The sequence below is a fragment of the Thamnophis elegans genome, chromosome 1 (genome assembly GCF_009769535.1).
Source record: "Thamnophis elegans isolate rThaEle1 chromosome 1, rThaEle1.pri, whole genome shotgun sequence".
NCBI lineage: Eukaryota > Metazoa > Chordata > Lepidosauria > Squamata > Colubridae > Thamnophis > Thamnophis elegans.
The window spans coordinates 85,061,859-85,085,397 of NC_045541.1; the positions used below are offsets into that span (position 1 = coordinate 85,061,859).

A 23,539-nucleotide genomic window follows, 5' to 3' on the forward strand; every position below is an offset into this window, starting at 1 on the left:
TACACAGCACTAAAACCTCTCCCCTCCAACACACAACCATACTATAACCTCACGTGCATCGTTGCCGGATTTAGTTAAATGCATGAAACACCGTCCGCTTAAAAATGTATTTTGCCGAAGCAGACACCCGCCGATTAACCGAAGCGCCCTAAAAGACAGCAGACTTCCTTTAGTTTCAATGCAGCTATTGCAAACTCTGGATTTTGCAAATCTATTCCTGACGATTTCCCCTTCTTTAAAAACAAAACAAAAAAAAACTGTTCCGCGCAGCAAAACTATCGAGCATCTTCAAGACGACCAGATAATCATCCATTGTGCGAGAATTGTGACGCGTGACTCCGGGCCAGAAGAATTTTTCTGCGGCTTCAAATTATTATTTTTTCTGTTAGGGGCAATTGAAAAAATAAAAATAAAATTCCTGTGTCGCGCGCGCTCCCGAGTGCTTGAGCGCGCGCCGTTTCCAACCCATCTCGGCCGCTCCCTTCTCTCCCGCTTCCAGCTTTCTTCCCTCCCAAAGCTTTCCCGCTCAAGGTGGCCTCAGCTCCGCCGCTGAGCGCAGCGCCCGCAAGGCAGCAAGAGCGCGCGCGTTGCCTTGGCGAACCTTTCCTGAGCCACGCAGACGGCCGGAGCGAGGCGGGGCTGGGAGGGGAGAGAGAGAAAGAGAAAGAGAGAGAGAGCAGCGGGCGCGGCGATTGGCTGGCGAAGGGCGGCGGGTGAGAAGAGGGGCCGGCCTAAGCTGGTCCGGTGCAGTGGCCTTTCCTGGCCGCTACTGGGGCAACGGCGTCTCTTCGGCCCCCGGGAGGACGCGCGGGCTCGGATAGGCGGAGGCTCGGCTAAAGAAAGGGAACCAGAGCAAAGAAGCGGGCTGAGGAGTAGCCGCCGCCGCCACCGTGTCTCTCTTCTCTCTCTCTCTCCCCGCTTCTCCTTGTCCTCCTTTCTCCTCCTTTTTGCTTCCCCACCGCTCCCTCTTTCCGAGCAAGTTGTCTCCCGGCCCCGTTGCAGCTCGAAGGGACAGCGGCCGGGAGGTCCCTGCTCCCTCCCTGCCTCTGCCTAACCTTCCCCGAGAAGATGCCGCCGCTGCCGCCGCCGCGGCTGCTGCTGTAGTGTGGCTTGGCTAACTCCTCCCCATGTTCTTGCCGCCGGCTTCGGTGGCTCTGCTTCGCAGGCCGGGTAGAGGATGCTGCCCTGCTCGGTGCGGGGCCGCGACCAGGGCATCGCCGGCCGTTTCCTTTCCTGCCATTCCGGCCCCCGGGGTTCTCCGTGCCGCAGTTGTTAGCTCCTTCGCCGAGCGATGACTTCAAAGCATCAGGCGGACTGGATCCCTTACAGGTACTTCCCAAGGCGCCAGATTGGGCTACTACCCCCCCCCCCACTCCTCCCTGGGCGCGGTTTCCAAAGTGGCCGGGAAGGGTGCTTGTAGGCAAAAGTGTCGTCTTAAATAAGTTTTGTATTTAATAATAATTCTTTATTGTCTGTGCACAACATATGTACAATGAGATTAGCTGAGCTCCCTCAGTGCAAACCCCGTCCTCTCCAACATAATACAACTCACAGTGAAGGAAAAAATAATGCTGGGGTGGGTGGGATACACGACTCAAATTAAACGAAGCTGTAAGAAAAGTGCTTTTGACATTCTTTAAAGGATTAAATAAACGTACCTCTGGGAGGTGAGGAATAGAGAGCAACCAGGCTGAGGGATAAACTAAGAAACAAGCCCTGCAGGGAAGGAGTTTTCATGAATGAAAGTGGAGAATAAATAGAAGTACTGTAGTTTGTTTCATTTGGGAGGAGATGTGGCCATTGCATTTGTGAAACTGCATCCTTTAAAACACCAACAATAACACGGAGAGGTCCGGAACTATTTTTAATCTCTATTGTACATCACAGTCCCTTGGAAGGGCTGAAAAATCTTTGTGTTTTGAACTGACATGCGCAGCCAGTTCCTATTATTGCTTTTGTGTGGTTGCTACAGGGTGATTCTTTTGTGATGTGTTCTAGATTTATTTCAATGGATCAGATCGTGATGGGCTATTCTGTCCCAGTTTCAGATAGTAATAGGAGTGAATATGTATCAAGGCCAGTGTGCTATGTCATGCTGCTCCATTATTATTTGCATCCATTCTATTTTTCATACTTCTTCCCCTCATTTATCTGCAAAAGTTTTTGACATTTAAGATAATTTCCAAGGTCATTGCAATACTCAGGACACCTGTGAAATCTCCTTTTCTTTAATTTAAATGTTACCTGCTACCCTCAGAAACAGAGGACTTTTGTGGGTCAAGATTGATGGTAATTCAAGATCCTTCCTTTGTTGACAACTGCCTTGTATCTGACATTCAGTTCTGTTCTTCACTGCTTTCTCTGAAACTAATTTCCAAGTTTAAATTCTTTCTGTATAGGAAATTGATGAACCCAAGAATAATTTGTCACAGGCGGTAAATGCATAGATCCCTTGTCATAAGCAGATCCTATATAAAAATGCACATAGCTTTCATGCAGTTACTTACAAAAATTATATATGTGTGAAGTATTCCAAACAAAACTTGTGGTATAGAATCAAATTTCAGTTCAGGGGTAAGATTGACATCTATTCTTCCTTGGAACTTATCTGAGGAATCTTGTTTTCTATGCTGAATCCCCCTCCCCCCTCTGTGAATTACCTTTAGGTTAAGGAGACCAGAAACTGCTGATCATAGGATACCTCACTTCTTCCTCCCTCTTACTGAATTGTTTTGCTTGGACTCCTACCTTCCTATATAATATTGGTAGTCAAATACTTCTACCACCATTCTTTCTGTCTTTGTGACGAGCAGGAATTGCCATGGCAGCATTAGCTGCTGTTGTCGGTAATTGGTTCCTTGGTTGCTATAAGCTACCAAAGCCTCCGCTAGTTCTCTTTCTGAGAAAGCATATATGCATGCCTCAGAAATAAGTGAAGAACAGTGCTTGACACAGGGCTAAATCCCCTTGCTTATCATGCCTCCTGATCAGGCAGGGAAAAAACCCCTAATGTTGCATCAACTAGTTTGAGTGGAAACTCAAAATTGCTGTAACAAAAAAGTTGACAAGAAAAAGTGGATTTCTCTTCATACCAGAAATTATGTAAATGTTTGGAGCATATAAAATATTCAAAACTTGATAGACATGAAATTAACTTAAGCAACATTACCTGTCCCAACTTTGCATCCATAATGCTAACTATAGTATGACCACTATCCATGCTTGTTGATGAGAACCAATTGGGGGTATTGCCCCCCCCCCAAAAAAAAAAACTGGTGCTTTCTACAACTTGCTGAATGAGCGTGATCAACATCTGGTTTGCAGGCTTTCTGCACTTTTCCGCCAGGTTTTACGGCCTTTGGAAAACAACTAGATTATACTGTTGAATTTCTAAGTCAAAGGAAAACACTGAATTTTATTTCCTCTAATATATGTTTGATGGAACTTGTGCTTTTTTAAAAAAAATCACATTTGTCAACAAATTATATCTGTTCTAGACATAAAATAACATTTTTCTTCTGACAGTATCTGTTGTTAATATTGCTATAATATTTCCCTATATTTTCTTTTATGGAGACAGTTTTTTAAAAAAATGTAGCTACTTGAGTAATAACTGTTCATTAGGCACAAACTAAAACTAGCCCAAGTGGCATTTTGGAAAATTGGTCCAAAATGCAACTATTAAATTATCATTAGTGTTAGCTGCCAGCCTTCATGCAGGAAGAATTTCACAATTATCAGCCTGTTCAGATTTGTGCCAAGTTTCTGCTTTTTCTTTTTAAAGCCTAACTCAGTGTTAGATGATTATTTGATGGAATGTTATTCAGTGACTGTGTTCACATTAACCAGGTCAGTTAAAAATGGAGTAGATCTGGTTCATTTTAACTTGCAGTTGTTTGTGGTTGTTGCAGTTTTATGCTTTCTTATTAGGTGTGCTGCTGTTCTGATTAATTTTTAATATTCTTTCCTATTGTGAAAACATGCTTGAATTAAAGAAAATATGAGCTAAATAAGCAATGGTTGAAAGTAAATATATTTTAAATTAGATTTGTCCGGTGGATGAATAGTGCATTGTTAATTTTTTATTACTGTTAATGGCTCCTTTGTAGACGTACCTAAAGATGTAATTTTTACTTGTAGCTGATTTTTCTTGCTCTGAGGTATATGTAACATTTTTAAAGGGTGAATCACAATTATTAACACTTGTTTTTCCTCATAAAGCATTTAAAACAGCACATAGTTGCTTGCACAGAGAATGCATAATTTTTTTCAAATTTTATGTGTATGGTTATAGCTCTTCTAGTCAATGTTTTTATCTCCCACAGAGAAAGAATGCACTCTGTATGCAAAGTGAGATCTCGGCATGGAGTGAAAATAAACTATATACAATATTTTGTAAGCAAAGATTGTAGCATGCTGTATTTTTAAAAGAGAGAGGCAATTTCAGTTCTAAAACAGAAGGCTGAGGACATGGTCAGATGGCAAATGATGCAACAGCATTTCTGAAACCAATAAGTTATTAACTGATTGAGTTGAATAGAATATCAGTTAGAACCTCTGTATTCTAACAACATTTTGAATTGTCTGGAAAAAGGGTTTTGCGTAAATATCTGTGTTACCTGATGGTTTAACAGTAGCTACCCTATAAGAAAACTGTACTAAGAATACAGTAGTAGCACTAAAAATATTTTCCAGTAAATGTAGATCAGTTAGAAAACAAAAGATTTTGAGGCCCTAGAAAGAGTACAAAGGAGTGCAAGAAAGATAATAAAGAGCCTGGAGGCTAAACTGTTGGATGAACAGTTGAGAGAACTAGGTGTGTTAGACTCTAGCCTAATGAAGGGAAGGACTAGGGAGTGACATAAGTAGTTTTACAGCATTTGAGGGGCTGCCATAGAGAAGAGAGAGTCAACTTATTCTCCAAAGCACCTGAGGGCAGGATCGTTAAAGAGAGATCTAACCTAGAACTAAGGGGAAATTTCCTGACAGTGAAAACAATCAGTGGAACAGCTTGCCTCCAGAGGTGGGTCCATCACTGGAGGTTTTCAAGAAGAGACTGGACAACCACTTGTCTAGAATGATATGTGATCTCCTGCTTAGCAGGAGGTTGGATTAGAAGACCTCCAAGATCCCTTCCAATCTTGTTATTCGATGTTCTATGAACTCAAACGTATGTTGATCCTGAAGATTTGCAGAAAGATAGTAGCAAGAGATAAATCACTGCCTATGCTATCACTTTAGCAGCCACAATTTTATAGAGGGGTTTAGAATATGAATAAAGAAGGTAATACATGTTTATCATTTCCCTTCAAAGTATCCTTTTTCTGTTCCCTGTTTTGTGTGCTTGAAAATCCTAATGCGTTTTTTAAAAAAAATATCTAAAATTGTTGTCAAGCACAAAGAATCAGGACCACTGTGCTGTCCTGCTCACTCACATATAATAATGGTTTAGCGGGTTTAATATTCCCCAGCAATTCCCTTCACCAAAACCCCAGAACTGTTCCAATTAAGTCTAGCCGAAGGCAGATCGATGCTAGTCCACAGAGCAATGGCCAGTGAGTACAGAAAGCACTTGAAAGTTTCCCAAACAAGACAAACGAATAAGGCAAAATTAAATCCACAAAATAAGAGGCACAATCCAAGTCAAGGCACAGTGTCAATCCAAAGCAAGACAGGGGTCACAAGAACCAGGAAAAACACATCTAGGAAATGAATACATTCTTCCTAGCTTCATCTCCATCTGTCTTCTGTGTCTTCTGTGCTAAATAGCCAGTTTGCGATGCAGCCCATAAAGTGGGGTGAGTTTGCCTCCTCTCAAGTAATCAGGTTGACCTTAGCTGCCCAGGTTGATCAGGTTGACCACTGCCCAGTGTGTTCTTGGATAAGATGCAGAAGGCAGTTCCTCTTCCTCATCATGCTTTCCTCATCTGAAGCCTCAGAGTTGTCCTGTGCTTCAGCCAAATCCCTCTCAGATGGTTGCTCGGAGCCATTGCCCAACTCCCCTCTTGACGTGCCTGGGGCTGGTTCATACTCCTCTGAACTGACATCTGGAGACATATCTGGGGAAGTGTCCAGGGAGGGGGGGAGTCATCGCAACCACACTTTAAGTAACAACTGATTTATTGTTCTTGCTTATACACAAAAATCTAGTCAATTAATGGTCAGCACTAAATTGGCACTAGATAAGAGTTACCGTATATACTCGAGTATAAGCCGACCCGAATATAAGCCGAGGCACCTAATTTTACCCCAAAAAGCTGGAAAAGTTATTGACTCGAGTATAAGCCTAGGGTGGGAAATGCAGCAGCTACCGGTAAATTTCAAAAATAAAAAATCAGTGTTATTTGAAACTCAAAGTTATGTTTATTCAAGGGACCCGCTTAATTAAAGTGTTCTATAATATCAGTATGACTTATAATACTGCAAGTCTGCAATATTAAAATACTTGTATAGGGGATCCCCGGGATCCCCCGAAGAGATCAAATCACAACCAGTATGCCACCTTCTTGGTATATTGTTTTTATTTTTGTTGTGGATGGGTTTGAAGGGATCACAGGAGCCATGGGATAGCCAGTAAGATGGACTTTATTATACATAAGCAAGGTGACAGCGATTCAAATTCTAACAGATCGCGCCCCAGTATTTATAAGACATGTAACAACCCAAATAACCAATCAGAACCAGATACTGCACAGCAACTGCTGCTGCAGTACCTTGGCCAATCAGAGGAGACTAGCTGCTTCTTGGAGGCTAGCAACAGCCTCTAATGCCCCTAGGCCAATTAGGGCTCAGCAGAGTGGTTGCTGGCCCTTTTCAATGTATCTGAATACACAACACCCCTTTCCCCCAGATTAGTTGATGGGGGGGGGTGGAAGACACCCAATTATAACAAGCAACTTTGAGATTTACATTTGCATTATCCCCCAGGTTAAGAGAATTATTTTTATTAATACATTTAAACAGCAGTTCCCCCAATTTAATTGATTCATCCCAACAGCAGTTCCTTAAATGAACTATTACCAGTGTGTGCGTGGTTTACTTTAAGAAGCAATTCAGATTTCACTCCTCCCCCTTCCCTCCAGCTAATTTATTCACATTACGTTACGTTTCTCCTTCTCTCCAGCTAAGTACACTTTATTATTTATTAGCTCACTTTATTCTTTATTAGCTCACTTTTCCCAAGTTCTCAATTCACATTCCTCCCTTTCCCCCCAGCTAATTGTTTGCATTACGTTTCTCCAGTTAATTTGTTTGCATTACGTTTCTCCTTCCCTCCAGTTGCTTTACACAATTCACATTTGCATTTCTCCCTTTCCCTCCAGTTGCTTTACTCAATTCACAATTGCATTTCTCCCTTTCCCTCCAGCTGCTTTATTCACATTTTATTTTATTTAGTTTAAAATTCCCCCCTCCTTTACAGCGCATGCCCAACTGACCCCAAAGAGTTTTTTTCAGTCCTGGCTTGCAGAACGGTCCTGGAGGCGGCTCGCGGCTTGCTGATAGCTTTCACGGAGGTGGGGACTGGCCGGGCAGCATGGAGATCGGTGAGGCAGGCAGGAGGGATTCCAGGCCCCTGGAGGCAGCTAAGACAGCTGAGGCAAGACAGCGCGGAGGTCTTGGAGGAGCGTTGAGAGAGGCTCCTTGGCTTCCCGCTGGGAAACAGGCTCGCGGGGAGGCAGGGAGGGGCGGCTTTCCCTCAAGGCAGAGAACGGAGCTAGCAGGCAGCACAGGAGGGAATGACAGCTTCCCTCCCAGCATCGGGAGGCTTTGGCCGGAGGAGAGGCACAGCGGCAAGGCTCGGGGAGGCCGTGGAGGCAGTCCATGAGAAAAATATACAAACAACATCACTGGACTGTGGGGCTTGGAAGGGGTCGGGAAGAGCGGCGGGGCTGGCAGTGGCTGGCGATGGCAGGCTGGTTCGCCTCCTCCTCCTCCAACAGGCAACAGCACTGCCGGATCCAATTGTAGACTCGAGTATAAGCCGAGGCGGCTTTTTTCAGCCCAAAAAGTGGGCTGAAAAACTCGGCTTATACTCGAGTATATACGGTAACTGAATTCAAGAGGGGCTGGACTTGGATTGCTCGTGGGAATGTAATAATTCCAGGATGATTCCTCTCTTGACTCCACCACCACACTCTCCTTCTCCTTCTACAGTTGTTTGCAGATTACAACATGGAACATTAGGCATAAATAAATTCTGTGTGTATGGGAAGGGCCGTCTCCTAGAAATGTAAGCTGATATGCTCTCTATGTATGGGCTGGGCATTAAGAAAATTATCCACTAATCTTTAATAAGATGAACATCCTTTATAGATGCAGATGGTAGTAATAAAATAGCATACACACATTATATATATTATTCAAGCCTTACTGAGAAGTGGAAGAAAGTGAGACAAAATATATGCATCTGTTATTCATTGTTTAAATTACTCATTATAGCTCTGCTAATTTTACAGAAAGTACATGTCATGAAGTAGGAGAAGACATCTAATACAGCATTTAAGCATATTTGAAATGATAATAGGTATTCTTGCAGATAATCATCTATAGAACAACATTTTTTTAGTTATCCTATAAGTTGAAATATTTGCAATTACATATTTCTCTTGTGACTATCCTACTTATATTTTATATAACTGTCCATGTTGTAGGCTGGCCAGATAATTGGGCTTTTTGTAGCAATAAAACATCAATATATACCAAAAATAGGATGAAATAAACAATGGTGTAAAATCTTTAAGGAACAAGAACAGTATGTTACACAGAAAATTTAAAATTTGGTGGATTAAAAGTGCACAGAGCCAGAAAAATAGAAGTGCTTTGCTAGAAAGAATGCAATGTTTGTAGGGCAGACAGAGCTGGGTAGAGCAGAAGCGCTACCCTTTCCCAGCGTCTATTAACTGTATTTCTGCACTCTCTGAAATGAGTCTTTGTTTGTATCGATTCAGTTAAATGACCATTCTCCTGTTCATTTATGCAGTCATAATGAGCCTGACTCCAATGGATTCATGAATATGTCCAGGTAGATTTCTGGGCAAAAATATGGAAGTGGTTTGCTACTGCCTTATTCCAGATTCTCTCTGCCCAGCCTAACCATCAGTCCATGGTCTCTCATCTAACTATTAACCAGTCCCATTCTACTTCACTTTTAGAGATGATTCCATTGTTACAGCTTGAATGCCTTTTGCCAGCAGTGTTACACTAGCTGTGCTATATATCAGTTTAAATTTCCATTAATTATCATTTAGATAAGCATCTCTTACGTCTAAGAAAAATGTAATTATTATTAAATAAATTCTGATGAAAAAAAGGAATTTTTTTATCCTGACATCATAAGGTAGCATTTTTATTGTGCTAATTGTAAATAAAAAAAGGTTTTATCATGTCAAAATTTCCCCATGCTTTACTGAATGCATAGGATTTTTTTAATATTACAAATTAGTAATTAGTAATATAAGAACAGATGACTAAAGAAAACCTGAATGTAGCATGCTGAAATCCATTCCTGAATTAATCTCTAGTTGACATTTTTCTTTGCCACATATTAATGGGGAAAAGTCTCAATTGATTTATGTTCAGTGGATGGTTGGATTTGTTTTGGACATGCAAAAGAAAAAAAAAGAAATAAAAGCACTTACAAATATGCACAAATCTTCCAAGTGAATTTTAGCATTGATACCAGAACTAAAAATTGTGAAATTTACATTGACCATATGGAAAACATATCCATTAGATTTTATTCCTAACATCCCTATGCTGCAGCTTGATCTCCCATGAACTCATTTTCATTCCATGCCTGATCCTGGGCCTCACTCTCTTCCCAACTGCAATAGTATCTTAGCTTTTTTGTGAATGTGATTTTTTAAAAAATATTAAGGGAATTACCATATTTTATTGTGCTAGGAATGATGTAGTGTAGTGATTTAAGTCTGAGTTCTCTGCTTATTTTCTTAAACTGTATTATGGTGCATGGATTTTTTTTTTAAAAAGTTCACATATAAAGTGACCTTAGTATCTGGCTTGTGAGCAGCTAGCAGTTCTATGTATTCTGCTCACCTAATCTGGTCCCAGAGCATCCATATCTACTTCTTTGGTAGTACCTTTTCTTCATAGGAAGAGAGTGAGATGATTTCCTGTTCTCCTACAAACCTTTTTCCTCTTGGGTATCTTTAAAATATGTCCCAGAAAATCATCCAACCACTTAGAATGGAGATTTTAAAATAACTTTTAATATAATAAACTAATTAATAAAGTTAATTAGCATCAACATATCTGACTATAGAATTAATGGAATAACTTCCAACTTAATAATCATAATTATACTAATTAGAGAAAGAAGAAAAAGTCAGTGTGTAGATCTGCAGATGGGCAGAGGTTGGCCACAGAAAGAAACAGCAAGTCCGTTTTCACAGTTAGACATATCCTTATCTAATTCTAAATTCCTCCCTAAAAACTGAATTTACTCTGAAGGAAGCTGTCCTGTTGATGATGTCATGCACCATCAACTTAAAAATGTAGAGATACTTTCTAAAACTGAGTGATACAGATTCATAATGATATAGGTACTTCCCCCAAGGACGTTTACCCTGTCATGTTCCTTTTGTAAATCCTCTACCAGTCTTTATTTTCATTCTATAACTTATTGCTACAGAAACAGGGCCCTTTCTTCCTTCCCAAATGAAGAAAACTGAGAAATATACAGTATTTATGTATTAGGTATATTCTGTTTTATCCTCAGACGTTCAAGACAGCATACATCAGCAGCCAGTATTTTCCACACAATGATCCTATGAGATTGTTTGGGCTAAGTGCTCTTCTGAACTGCAGCCATTAACTGCTTGTTCCTCCTGTAAATTAGCAAGAAATGTTGTTATTTTTTAACTATTTAATCTATTTAATTGTGTCTGTCTCTTGGTAACTTTATAGGCAAGTGCTCTCCATGCTACGCTGTCAAGCACAACTTCTTTTAATTATTGTATGTTCAACTTTTTATCAGATTTGATGTTATCAAGCCAGTGAGTGTTCTTTGCTTGTCCCTTCTTTTCCCCACTAATCTTTTCTTGCACCGTTGCCTTTTCCAATGACTTTGCATACATAACATGGCCAAAGTAAATCAGATGTACTCTTACGATTTTAGCTTCTAGTTATGTGTCTGTTTTTTTTTTTTTTTTTTAGACATTTATTAAGATTTATAGGCCGCCCTTCTCCCTGAGGGGACTCAGGGCAGCTTACAATCACAGGGAAGGGGGTGCAATAATAAAAGACAAACAGTGAGTAAACAAAATAAATAATAAAACACGACTTGCATTCAACAGTCAACACTTGGGCGGGTAATTTAAGAACTTATCCCCAGGCCTGCTGGGAGAGCCAGGTCTTAAGGGCCGTGCGGAAGGTCTGGATGGTGGTGAGGGTACGAATCTCAACGGGGAGATCGTTCCACAGGGTCGGAGCTGCAACAGAAAAGGCTCTCCTCCGTGTAGTCGCCAGTCGGCATTGACTGGCAGATGGGATCCGGAGGAGGCCTAATCTGTGCGATCTAATCGGTCGAAGGGAGGTAATCGGCAGAAGGCGGTCTCTCAAGTACCCAGATCCACTACCATGGAGTGCTTTAAAGGTGGTCATCAATACCCTGAAGCGCACCCGGAGATCGACAGGTAGCCAGTGCAGCTCGCGGAGGATGGGTGTAATGTGGGCGAACCGCGGTGCGCCCACTATCACTCGCGCGGCTGCATTCTGGACTAACTGCAGTCGCCGGATGCACTTCAAGGGCAACCCCATGTAGAGCCCATTGCAGTATTCCAGCCTAGAGATCACAAGGGCTCGAGTGACTGTTGCGAGAGCCTCCCGGTTCAGGTAGGGCCGTAACTGACGGACCAGGCGAACCTGGGCAAATGCCCCCCTGGTCACAGCCGACAACTGATGGTCAAAAGTCAGCTGTGGGTCCAGGAGGACTCCTAGATTACGGACCCTATCTGAGGGGTATAAAATTTGACCCCCCAGCCTGAGTGTTGGAATATCGGCCAAATTGTTGGGAGGGAAACACAACAGCCACTCGGTCTTGTCCGGGTTGAGTACCAGTTTGTTAGCGCTCATCCAGTTCTTAACGGCCTCAAGGCCCTGGCTCATCACGTCCACCGCTTCATTGAGTTGGCACGGGGCGGACAGATACAGTTGTGTATCGTCCGCATATTGATGGTATTTTATCCCGTGCCTCCGGATGATCTCGCCCAGCGGTTTCATGTATATGTTAAATAGTAGGGGGGATAAGACCGAACCCTGCGGCACCCCGTATGTTAGGGGCCTCAGGGACGATCTCTGCCCCCCGACCAACACCGACTGCGACCTGTCCGAGAGGTAGGAGGAGAACCACTGCAAAACAGTGCCTCCCACCCCCACCTCCCGCAGTCGTCGCAGAAGGATACCATGGTCGATGGTATCGAAAGCCGCTGAGAGGTCAAGGAGAACCAGGATGGACGCATGGCCTCCATCTCTGGCCCTCCAGAGATCATCGGTCAATGCGACCAAAGCGGTTTCAGTGCTGTAACCAGGTCTGAAGCCGGACTGGAAGGGGTCAAGATAGCTAGCTTCCTCCAAGGCCCGTTGAAGCTGGAAGGCCACCACCTTCTCGACAACCTTCCCAATAAAGGGGAGGTTGGAGACAGGACGATAGTTGTTTAAAATGGCTGGATCCAAGGATGTTTTCTTCAGGAGGGGTCTCACCACCGCCGTCTTAAGTGCGGCGGGGAAGTGCCCCTCCCGAAGGGAGGCGGTCACGACCGCCTGGATCCAGCCATGTGTCACCTCCCTGCTGTTGGCAACCAGCCAGGAGGGACACGGGTCCAGAATACAGGTGGAGGCACTTACAGCTCGAATGGCCTTGTCCACATCCCCAGAGGCAACATCCTGGAACTCAACCCAGAGATGGTTTGCCAAGTAATCCCCCTGTGTCTCGGCTGGATCTACGGCGGTGGAGTCCAAGTCCGACCGAAACCGAGCAACTTTGTCCGCCAAGAACTGGGCATAGTCCTCAGCCCTACCCTGCAAGGGGTCTCCCACATCCTTCCTATTGAGGAGGGAGCGGGTGATCCTAAACAGGGCGGCTGGGCGTGACTCGGCGGACGCGACCAAGGCGGAGATATGCGTTCTTTTGGCAACTCTTAGTGCCCGGATGTAATCCTTGGTGCAGGTAGTCAAAAGTGCTCGGTTCTCCTCGGACTTATCGGACCTCCACAGGTGCTCCAGGCGTCTCCTCCGGCGCTTCTTCTCCCGGAGCTCCTCGGTGAACCAAGGAGGTCTCCGGGATCCGCTGACCCGGAGGGGCCGTAGTGGCGCAATCCGGTCAAGAGACTTCGACGCCGCCGAATGCCAGGCGGCAACCAGAGTCTCCGCCGAACTGTGGGCGAGAGTGTCGGGAATTACCCCAAGCTCCGTCTGGAACCTCAAAGGGTCCATGTCGCCTGGGGCGGAACCACCTGGTCGGTTCCTCCTCCCTACGGTGGGGGTTTGGCCTCCGGAAGTCAAGCCTCAGTAGGCAGTGGTCTGACCATGACAGGGGTATGATCTCATTACCCCTCAGACCAAGATCACGCATCCACTGCTCCGAGAGGAATACGAGGTCGAGCATGTGACCCGCTGTATGAGTTGGGCCCCGAATTACCTGGGTCAAGCCCATGGCTGTCATGGAAGCCATGAACTCCTGCGCCCCGTCAGAGCGTTCACCGAGCGATGGCAGATTAAAGTCCCCCAAAACTATAAGCCTGGGGAGCTCAACTGCCAGCTCGGCTACTGACTCGAGGAGCGAGGGGAGGGATGCTGCAACGCAGTTGGGAGGCAGGTACGTTAGCAGAAAACCCACTTGACCCTTGAGGTCCAACTTTATCAGCAGGGACTCACACCCGGCAAGCTCCGGAGCAGGGACCCTACGAGGTAACAGAGACTCCCGGATAATAATAGCCACACCGCCACCCCTTCCCTGGGCTCTCGGCTGATGAAGCACCTGAAATCCCTCTGGACACATCTCTACAAGGGGGACTCCTCCTTCTGTGCCCAGCCAGGTTTCAGTAATACATGCCAGGTCTGCCCTCTCGTCAACAATTAAGTCCCGGACGAGGGGAGCTTTGTGAACAACAGACCTGGCATTTAGCAACAGCAGCCTGAGACCAGGGTCCTGACTACTCGCGCCATCTGGTCTTGGAGTGGGACTCATAGGGTCGGAAGGAGGGATCTCTGTAATGTAGCGAACCCTCCTTCCCCGGTAATGGCTTGCCCTAAGGTCCCCGCCATATCTGCCCCTCCCTGTTATGACCGCAATGCTCCGACCCTCTCCCGTGGCCATAGTCCCCCCGACCACCCCGGTGACCCCCGCGAACCCCGGCAGGCCCTCCGAGTCAATCATACCCAAGCTCTCACACAAGCAGTCCTCACGAGTAATTAAAAAACACAAATTACAACGATAATAATAATAAAAGTGAGGTCATTCACACCATCCCAGACAATCCCATTCACTCAACATACCAGTTTAAAAATTAAAAATTAAAAAAATTAAAAATTGCGCAAGTTGGCAAGTCCGTGCTAAGCTTGTGATAGTCCAAGGCGTCTTCCACCCTCCCCTGGGGGGGGAGGGGGGGAGAGGTACTCCACTCCTCTCCCTTCCTATGGCAATTAATTGGCAAGGTGGTTAAAAGCCCAGTTCCAATCCACTGAAGGTATATAGAGGGGGGAGGATGGTGCCCCCCTCCCTCTGGCAAGATTGAAAAGTCCCAGGAGTCTAGATGGTTTAGGGGCCTGCCAAAGATGTTAAGTCCGGACTGCCAAACGTGTAGTAAAAGGCAGAGTCTGAGTGGCTGCAGTAGTGACACTGGGGCAGAGAGAGGTAATACTGATTGAACAGGTGTAGTGCGTTCATACATATAAAAATCCGAGGGCTGCAGTTGCAGTAGTGGCCACTGGGGGGAGTCCAAGCTGCCAGCACGTTGTCTCTCCGGAGTAATGGCGTCTGATGCAAGATGATCCAATAAATAACAATAGCGTTGGCTAACGCGATACTCCTGAAGCAATAGCAGCAGCGGATGGCACTGGTCACCACAGGAGGCCCGTCGTTGGGTTCCTTGAGTCCAAGTCCAAGCAGAAAGATGATCAGGCGACGTGGGGCCCCGCAGGGACAGCGGCAAGAGAGAAAGAAAACGCCGCGCCAGGAGGGAAGGGGGGGAGTCAACAGGGCTATGGTGGGGGCAAGAAGCCAGTCCCCCAGTCCCGATAGACATCTCTCCTGGGCTCCCCACCCCCTCTTCGGGGCACACACTAACGCCTCGGTGCTGCTCAGTCAAAGGGAAGGTCCAGCACTTCCCAGAGCAACGGGGCCGAAACCGCCGCCTCTTACGCAAAGCTGTCTCCGCCGCCGCCAGCCAGCTGTGCAAATAGGTCAATGAAAGAGACGAGGGAGGCAACGCCGTCCAGGAGCCGCTCAAATGCAGCCCCCTCCTCAAATGGTTACCTCCCTGCAGAGCCCGAACGTCCGTGTCCTGCAGGAACCCCTCTGTTTCCATGTCCGGGGTCCTGGTCATCCGAACTATTTCTTTATTGTCTTTCGGTAGCCGGAGCGGTAAGGCTCGGCAGCCATTCTCATTCTCATGCATGCGCTATGATTTTTATGATTTAACATCTCTTTCTGATTATTCTAGCTTTATATTGTATGTGCAGTAATTTAAACTAGCACCACGGTTCAAAGGTATCAATTCTTCGTCAGTCATTCTTGTTGTCCAACTCACACCCAAAATCATGTTGAGTTATTGCCATCAAGTATTCTGATGAGATTTTTTACAGAGTAATTCACCATTGCTTTCCCTAATCCTTCCCATTTATATATGATTGGTACCTGCATATGGTTGATGAATCATATTGTACCATATGGCTGGATTATCTAGAAAAGAGGTTGGTTTGAAAAGTCCTTTTCCAGATTTCAAATCCATCTCCCTTTTGGCTATAGAACAAGTAAGAATTCTGCCTGACTAAGGTTAACATGGCTTGAATAGGTGGGTTCCCCTGCTGCTTTTTCCCTTTCACCCATTCCAGGAAAGAAAATTGCCTTTCTTTCTTTTGAGATTCTTCTAGTCCAGTGATGGTGAACCTATGGCACGCGTGCCACAGGTGGCACGTGGAGCCATTTGTTAGGGCACGCGAGGCGCTGCCCTGTCAGCTGAGTTCACCCTTTTTTAAAGCCATTTTTTGCCCTCCCCAGGCTCCAGAGGTTTTATAGGAGCCTGGGGAGGGCGAAAAGAGCCCCCCTGCTCCTCCAGAGGCCCTCCAGAGGCTTCATGAGCTTCCATGAAGCCTCTAGAGCGCAAAAAACTGGCCCTACGGGCAAACCGGAAGTTCGGGAACGGACTTCCGTTTTGCTCAGAGAGTTGTTTTGACTGCTCCAGAGGCTTCAGGGAAGCCTCCTGAAGGTCCCCGAAGCCTCCAGAGGGCGTCCTGGGGAGGGGGGGGCGGGGAGGCTGTTTTCATCCTCCCCAGGCTCCTTATAAAGCCTCTGGAGCCAGGGGAGGGCGAAAAAAGCATGCATAAATGGGGGGGGGGGCTCCTGTAGTGCGTGAATGCATGCTGGGGGTGGGTGTCGCACATTGCATTATGGGTGCAGCATACCCGCACATGACCCCCATGCGCTCCCCCCGCTTATGGCACGCGAGCCAAAAAAGGTTCGCCAACGCTGTTCTAGTCCCTTGGACTAGAAGGAGGAACTTGGCAGAACTGTAGTCAATTTTACCCTGTTAAAAAACAATAACACCCAAATGGCCAACTTTTCTGTTCTGTGCCAGTAAGTATAAGTACAGGAGGCTAGACTTAGATCAATGGTCTTGACAGTGACTATAAATCTTAACCACTGTGCAGGAAGGCTTGAGTTCAGAAAAAACAAACAACTTTACTTCAGAATCTGAAATTTTATGTGGACACATCTAAGATCCAGTCACCAGAGCAGAATGTAACCTTGTATTAATCCAGATGTCAGCCAAGGAACCAGAAATGGCACACACTCAGGAAGCCAGGTCCAAGGTTGGAAAGTTGTCTGCTTGCATAAGTTAGACTGTCAAGCCTTTCTTTCACAGTACTGAATCAGCCCATGCCTACTGTCCTGAGTCATAACTCTTTCCTTGGAGGAACTTTGCTGAAACTCTCAGTTCATCAAATCTTGTGGAAACATTCAGGCCCTTTTCCTGCTCAGTCTCTGAAACTGTAGACTCTGCCTATTTATGGTTTGGCTGTTGATTATGTGATTGCTCCAGAAGCACAGGTTCATCATGTAGAACAGAAGTAGCCAATCTTGGCAAATTTAAGATATGTGGGGAATTCTGGAAGTTGAAGTCCATACATCTTAAAGTTGCCAAGATTGAGAATCTGCTGTAGAAGATCTTTCTCATTCTGACTTATTAGCAAATATCTGAGGGGGCTGCTGGCCACTAAGTTGTGAAGTTTTTCTCCTCCAGTTCAGAATCTGATTTATCAGATGGGGTCATCCTAATTTCATCTACTGGATCTGTCTCTTTAATAGCCATTTTACATTTTCCTACTCAGTTGGTCTAGAGGAAGAAATTTGGCAATTTTTTTTTGCCGGTGTTGTACAATTAAAAGAAGTCAGGCCACATTTCACCATTCTTATGCTAAATCTGTTAAAGGAAACAAACAAACAAAATGTCCCGCATTCCACTGTTCCATGATTGAATCATGAAAACAAAAATAAAATGGTAAAATGATGTCAGACACAATAGCAGCTCAGTACAAAACAGCCATTAAAGTTGGGATGGGGGGGATGAGGGAGCATGCCAGGCAAAGCATAAAGCATAGCCAGCCAATTAAAAAAACAAACAGTATTTGTGTAAGACAGTATGAGTGACTGGATCAGCCTTGCTTGTCCCACTGGAGGAAGAAATACACTACATTTGAAGTAGAACAAAAAAACTCAGGGGGAGGGGGCCTCCTCAGAAGTTTGGGGGTGAGCTAATGGTAATACAATATATTCCTGCCATCTTCAAATAAAAGGGGGATCATTCTTGAACCAAGGCAAACAGGAAGCACGAATCAACCCTAAGAGACAGTGATGGCCAAAGGTTACCTAGTGACCTTTAATTGCTGAGAATGGATTTGACGGAGGGTACTTCCTGTCATATCCTAACATCTTAACCACTACTTAACATTTCTTCCCCAAGGAAAAATGAAAATCTCAGAAACCCAGTAAGCCAGACTCACCAAGGACCAGAACAAGGAGATCATTTTTTGGGGAGCTGAAGAAGAAAGTGGCATCTTTTCCTTTGTTATGAAAGCTGGCTGAGACTCAGGTTTAGAGAATTGGTACATTAAAAAGTGTTAGGTTATGGGAAGAATGGTTAAATTGTATGCACCCTACCTGGAAGGAACACTCTATTTTCTAGGATCTCTTCTAGACAGTTAACTGATGGAGACTAATACCTAGTATGGCTGGAACTGCTAGGAGGAAGAAACTACCTTGAGGAAGAGCCTATATCAAGACAACGGTCAGATTAAAAAAAAAAAGTTCAGAGTTGAAATGCAACTACAGAAATGTAACCAGAGAAAATGTCTCAGACAATCACCCTCCTTAATTCAAGGTTCAAGGTTCATTTTATTTATATGCCGCCCTATTCCCGGCGGGACTCAGGGCGGCGCACAAACCCAAAGGAGGGGAAGGGACTACAACAAAAAGTACAGGGAGTTTAAAACAACCAACAGCCACACGATTCGAGAGGGGAAGGGAACTCATCGACCCCACGCCTGCCGACACAGCCAGGTTTTAACGGCTTTTCGGAAGGCCTGGAGAGAGGTGAGGGTCCGAATCTCTGCGGGGAGCTCGTTCCAAAGGGCCGGAGCCGCCACAGAGAAGGCCCTCCCCCGGGTAGTAGCCAGATGACATTGGCTAGTAGATGGAACCCGGAGGAGGCCTAATCTGTGTGATCTAATGGGTCTTTGGGAGGTAATTGGCAGCAGGCGGTCTCTCAATACCATGGTCCATACCATGAAGGGCTTTATAAGTGACGACTAGCACCTTGAAGCGTATCCGGAGACCAATCGGTAACCAGTGCAGCTCGCGAAGGATAGGTGTAACGTGGGTGTACCGAGGTGCACCCACAATCGCTCGCGCGGCTGCATTCTGGACAAGCTGGAGTCTCCGAATGCTCTTCAAGGGCTGCCCCATGTAGAGCGCATTGCAGTAGTCCAGTCTTGAGGTCACGAGGGCATGAGTGACTGTTGCGAGTGCCTCCCAGTTCAGGTAGGGACGCAATTGGTGCACCAGGCGAACCTGGGCAAATGCCCCCCTGGTCACAGCCGACAAATGATGTTCTAAGGTCAGCTGTGGGTCCAAGAGGACTCCCAAATTGCGAACCCTGTCTGAGGGGCGTAAAATTTCACCCCCCAGCCTGAGTGATGGAATATTAGCCAAATTTTTGGGAGGGAAACACAACAGCCACTCGGTCTTGTCTGGATTGAGCGCAAGCTTGTTAACCCCCATCCAGACCCTGACAGCCTCCAGGCACTGGCACATCACGTCAACCGCTTCACTGAGTTGGCACGGGGCGGACAGATACAAAGACCTAGTTTTCATGAATAAAGGGAAGGAGGGAGAAGCATAATCAGACTATATTGATTTATTGATTGTGTGCCATAAAATCATTTTTGACTCTTAGCAACCACATCAATAGATTTTCTTCACGTGATCTATCTCTAACTTGGTCTTCTGACAGTGCACTGATTGTCATTGTAACTGCTTGCTGCTGGTCATCTTGTTCTCTTATCTTCCATTTTCCCCAGCATTTCATCCTTTACCAGAAAACTAGGTCTTCGGCTAGTGTGTCTGAAGTAGGATAATCTCAGCCTGATCATTTGTGCCTTCAGTAAGAAGTCTGGATTGATTTTTCCAGGGATCCATTAGTTTGTTTTCTTGGCTTTCTACGGTATTATTCTCAAGAGTGTTCTCCAACATCAAAGTTCAGAGGCATCAATACTCATTCTGTCCTGCTTCTTCAAAACCCAGTTTTTGTTTCCATAGAATGTCACAGAGAATACTATGGCATGCACGATTCTGATAATTGTATAGACATATCATGGCATCTGAATATCTTTTCCTAGACCTTTTGTCACTAGGACCTTCTAAAAGAGTGGTATTGGCCTGCGTGGCTTAGGTTTCCTAATGTGATCTATTTTGAAGGGCTGTCATCAGATCAATGCTAAAGGAATATATTTGATTTGGCCTGCCTGCATCTTATCCCCTGTCTATGTTTGCCTTTCATGCCGAATACAAACTTCTGGAGTTTCCCTCTGAAATTGAGCTGGTTAATTATCCTTACTTGTTTGTTGGACTGCTATCCTCTTGGATTGGCTTTCACCTAATTACTTTCAGCCTAGAGTTGCCAACCTTTCTTGATCCATTTGTGATATTTCCTGAAGGCACAGGTACACACTAATTAAAAAAAGAAAACCTAGGGCAAAATCCTGTAATAATTAACAAGTTTATTAGTGAAAACTATGTAATATTTTGTAATTAAAATTTCGATAGCATATCATTTTGGTTTATTCTGTATAGCATCCTGAAATCTATTTGAAAAAGGAAAAATTATATTTTAAAATAATAATGAATAAAATAATAAAATCAGCCCAAATACCCGAGATCTTTGAACCAGGTTCATGGAATTTGTATGCCAGTATTTCATGTTGATTCATATAGTGCTTGAATAACAGTATGGCTTAAAAAAAAAAAGACATTCACAATGGGTGGTTCTCTTGATTCGGATGACAATGAATAGCTGAAGATTCAAGTTGCTCTTTGTAGAGATGGAACCTTAGGGGGAAGACTAGCCTAATTTGATATGTTTGAGTATGTCCTTTCATGGTAAACACCAGCATTTTATTCACAGAGAACTCTGGGAATATATAGTGATGTGTAGTCATTTGTAAAGCACAAACAAGGAATTAAGCTTTGTATTTCAGCTACAAACAGCAGGAAATTTTACTTTGGCTACATAAACAGTACCATTTGGGAAAATTCACATGTTTAGAAATAGCTACTCATAGCTCTAGGAATACATGGCTATAACTTGTAGTATTATAAATAATCTCTAGATGTCTTCTCTTCAGTCTATTAAAAATGCAGGTAACATTGTTATTTCAGTAAATGTGATCAAATATCCTTCTTGCCATTGTGTTGGAAATGTGGAAGAAAGGATGGCACATTCTACCATATTTGGTGGTCCTGTACTGAGGCCACGAAATATTGGAAAAGGATTAAAAAATGGTTAAAAGAGGTTACCGGGGCAAACACTGAATGGAGACCTGAGAACCTGTTACTAAGCATCAAACCAGATAACATAAGCAGTTCAATATGGCATTTGAGCCTGCATATAATTGTGGCCTCAAGAATAACCTATGCACAATTTTGGAAATCCACCACTATACCGTCGGAAGATGCTATAATTAAAAAGATCTACGAATGTGCAGAAATGGACAGAATGACAGGTTGGCTGAGGGACAAAGGAGAAACAGAACATTATCTTAGCTGGAACCTATGGTATATGTGGGCGACTAGGAGAACAGCAGGGACTTAAAATGGGGAAAGTTAACATAGGTACCGTAATAGATCCCTGAATCTTGCAATGAGAAGATGTGGCGTAGAGACCTAATAATGAGGAAAGAAAGAAAAAATTGGGCTGTGAATGACTGTCACCGTGGGGGGGGGGGGGGTTGTATGTTTAAAACGGCATTTGTATCTGTATGTTTTACTTTATATTGTTATGTATGATTTGTCTTGCTTATGTCGTTGTATTTATGTCGCTGTATTTTTCTTCCTGTTTTTTAAAGGTAATAATGTTTAATAAAAATTATATTAAAAAAAAAAAATCCTTCTTGCCCTGTCAAGTTCCTGCTTGATGTTTAGGCATGATTTCTGAAGGAATAAAAGAGTTAAGACATGATTAGGCAGATAGTCTGTTTACATACTGTGAAGGATGAGATTTCTCTATCTCTGCATTATAGATTAATATTACTTAGAAGTCTTTCATTTTCTCTATTATCTCTTGGCAGTTTTCAGTAGTAGGCTTAGAAATATGACCCAGAATCTGATCATAACACGTTTGTGCAGCAGTAAATATTATTCAAATCAATGTTATTAATATCAGTGGAAATAAGTTTAGCAACTGAAGATTGGATATTTTCTCTTCACTAAATGTAACAGAAATAAATCAGGCTTTTATATTCCTTGATGAAATAAAGCAATATTGTGTAGAAATCAAATGCTTAATGCTTCTGTCCTATATATGAAAGTACGCTTCACTTAATGCAACAATGTTTACTGTTAAGTAGACATATAACATTGTACTATAAATCTCCATTGTTTTTCTAAAGTCCTATTGGTTTCTCCAGACTGTGAACATTAAAGACTTTACACATTTATGTTGAACTATTATTGTCACGAAAACTTTCAACATAGTTGATGTTGGGAAGCCACTGAACAATGAATTCATTATTAATTATTTTAATGAACGCGTGCTTTGCAATCACTACCACCCTTAGTACAGTTTTCATAAACACCGTTGGAACATGGAAATTATCATCTGGGGTTCTTGAGTTATTTTAAGTCCTTTATTATTAATTTGTTTGGTAACACTGTTTGCTGTAATTGCTTGAAACATAATCAAATTTGTTGTTTTATATATATATATATATGTATGTATGTATGTATGTATATGTATATGTATATGTATATGTATATGTATATGTATATGTATATGTATATGTATATGTATATGTATATGTATATGTATATGTATATGTATATGTATATATGCCCTGCTATTGTTGCATAATGTGTTTTTGTTGTAGATTGAGTGGGACTGTCAAAACAGAATATCTGAATCATATTGGGGGAATCTAATACAAACTTCCTTCTGTAGTTCATTAAAAAAAAATCTTGGTTAGTAAACTGTTCTTTAGTCATTTCATTGAATTTGCAAAGGCATAACATGCCTAGTGCTAGTTTCTTAGAAAAGGTATAAATCTATATTTATAAAAATACTACTTTTTCTCTGCAGTGTTTGGCAGAGGCATCAGCCTGATCAATTTCATTGTCAGATGTAATTCAAGCTGCAGTCCATCTTCCTCCTGATGCTTGACTCTTCTCGGGAAAAATAGTCTCAGCAGCACCTGTGAATTTCTGTATAAACGAAGCTCCTAGTATGAAAAGAGCCATGGTTGAGCAGTAGTTAGAATGCAGTATTGCAGATTAATTCTGCTGCAAGCCGACTGCCACAGTTTGGCAATTCGAGTCTCACCGGCTCAAGGTTAACTCAGCCTTTCATCCTTCCGAGGTCGGTAAAATGTGGACCCAGATTGTTGGGGACAATATGCTGACTCTATAAAACCACTTAGAGAGGGCTGTAGTGTAAAGCACTATGAAGCAGTATATAAGTGCTAGTGCTATTGTTATCACAGTTAATTGAAGTGAACTGGTACAGAACGCCCCCAAGTTATGTCTTGTTACCCT

General features: G+C 43.7%; 1 protein-coding gene across 1 annotated transcript in view; it reads left to right on the forward strand.

Moving 5' to 3' along the window:
- Positions 1-765: 765 nt before the first annotated feature.
- TUB (TUB bipartite transcription factor) overlaps positions 766-23,539 on the forward strand; it is a 69,777-nt gene continuing 47,003 nt past the window's right edge. Inside the window, exon 1 of the mRNA XM_032209546.1 lies at positions 766-1,329. Within this exon, the coding sequence (XP_032065437.1) occupies positions 1,292-1,329 (38 nt within the window). The 5' untranslated portion in view covers positions 766-1,291. The remainder of the gene's footprint in view (positions 1,330-23,539) is intronic.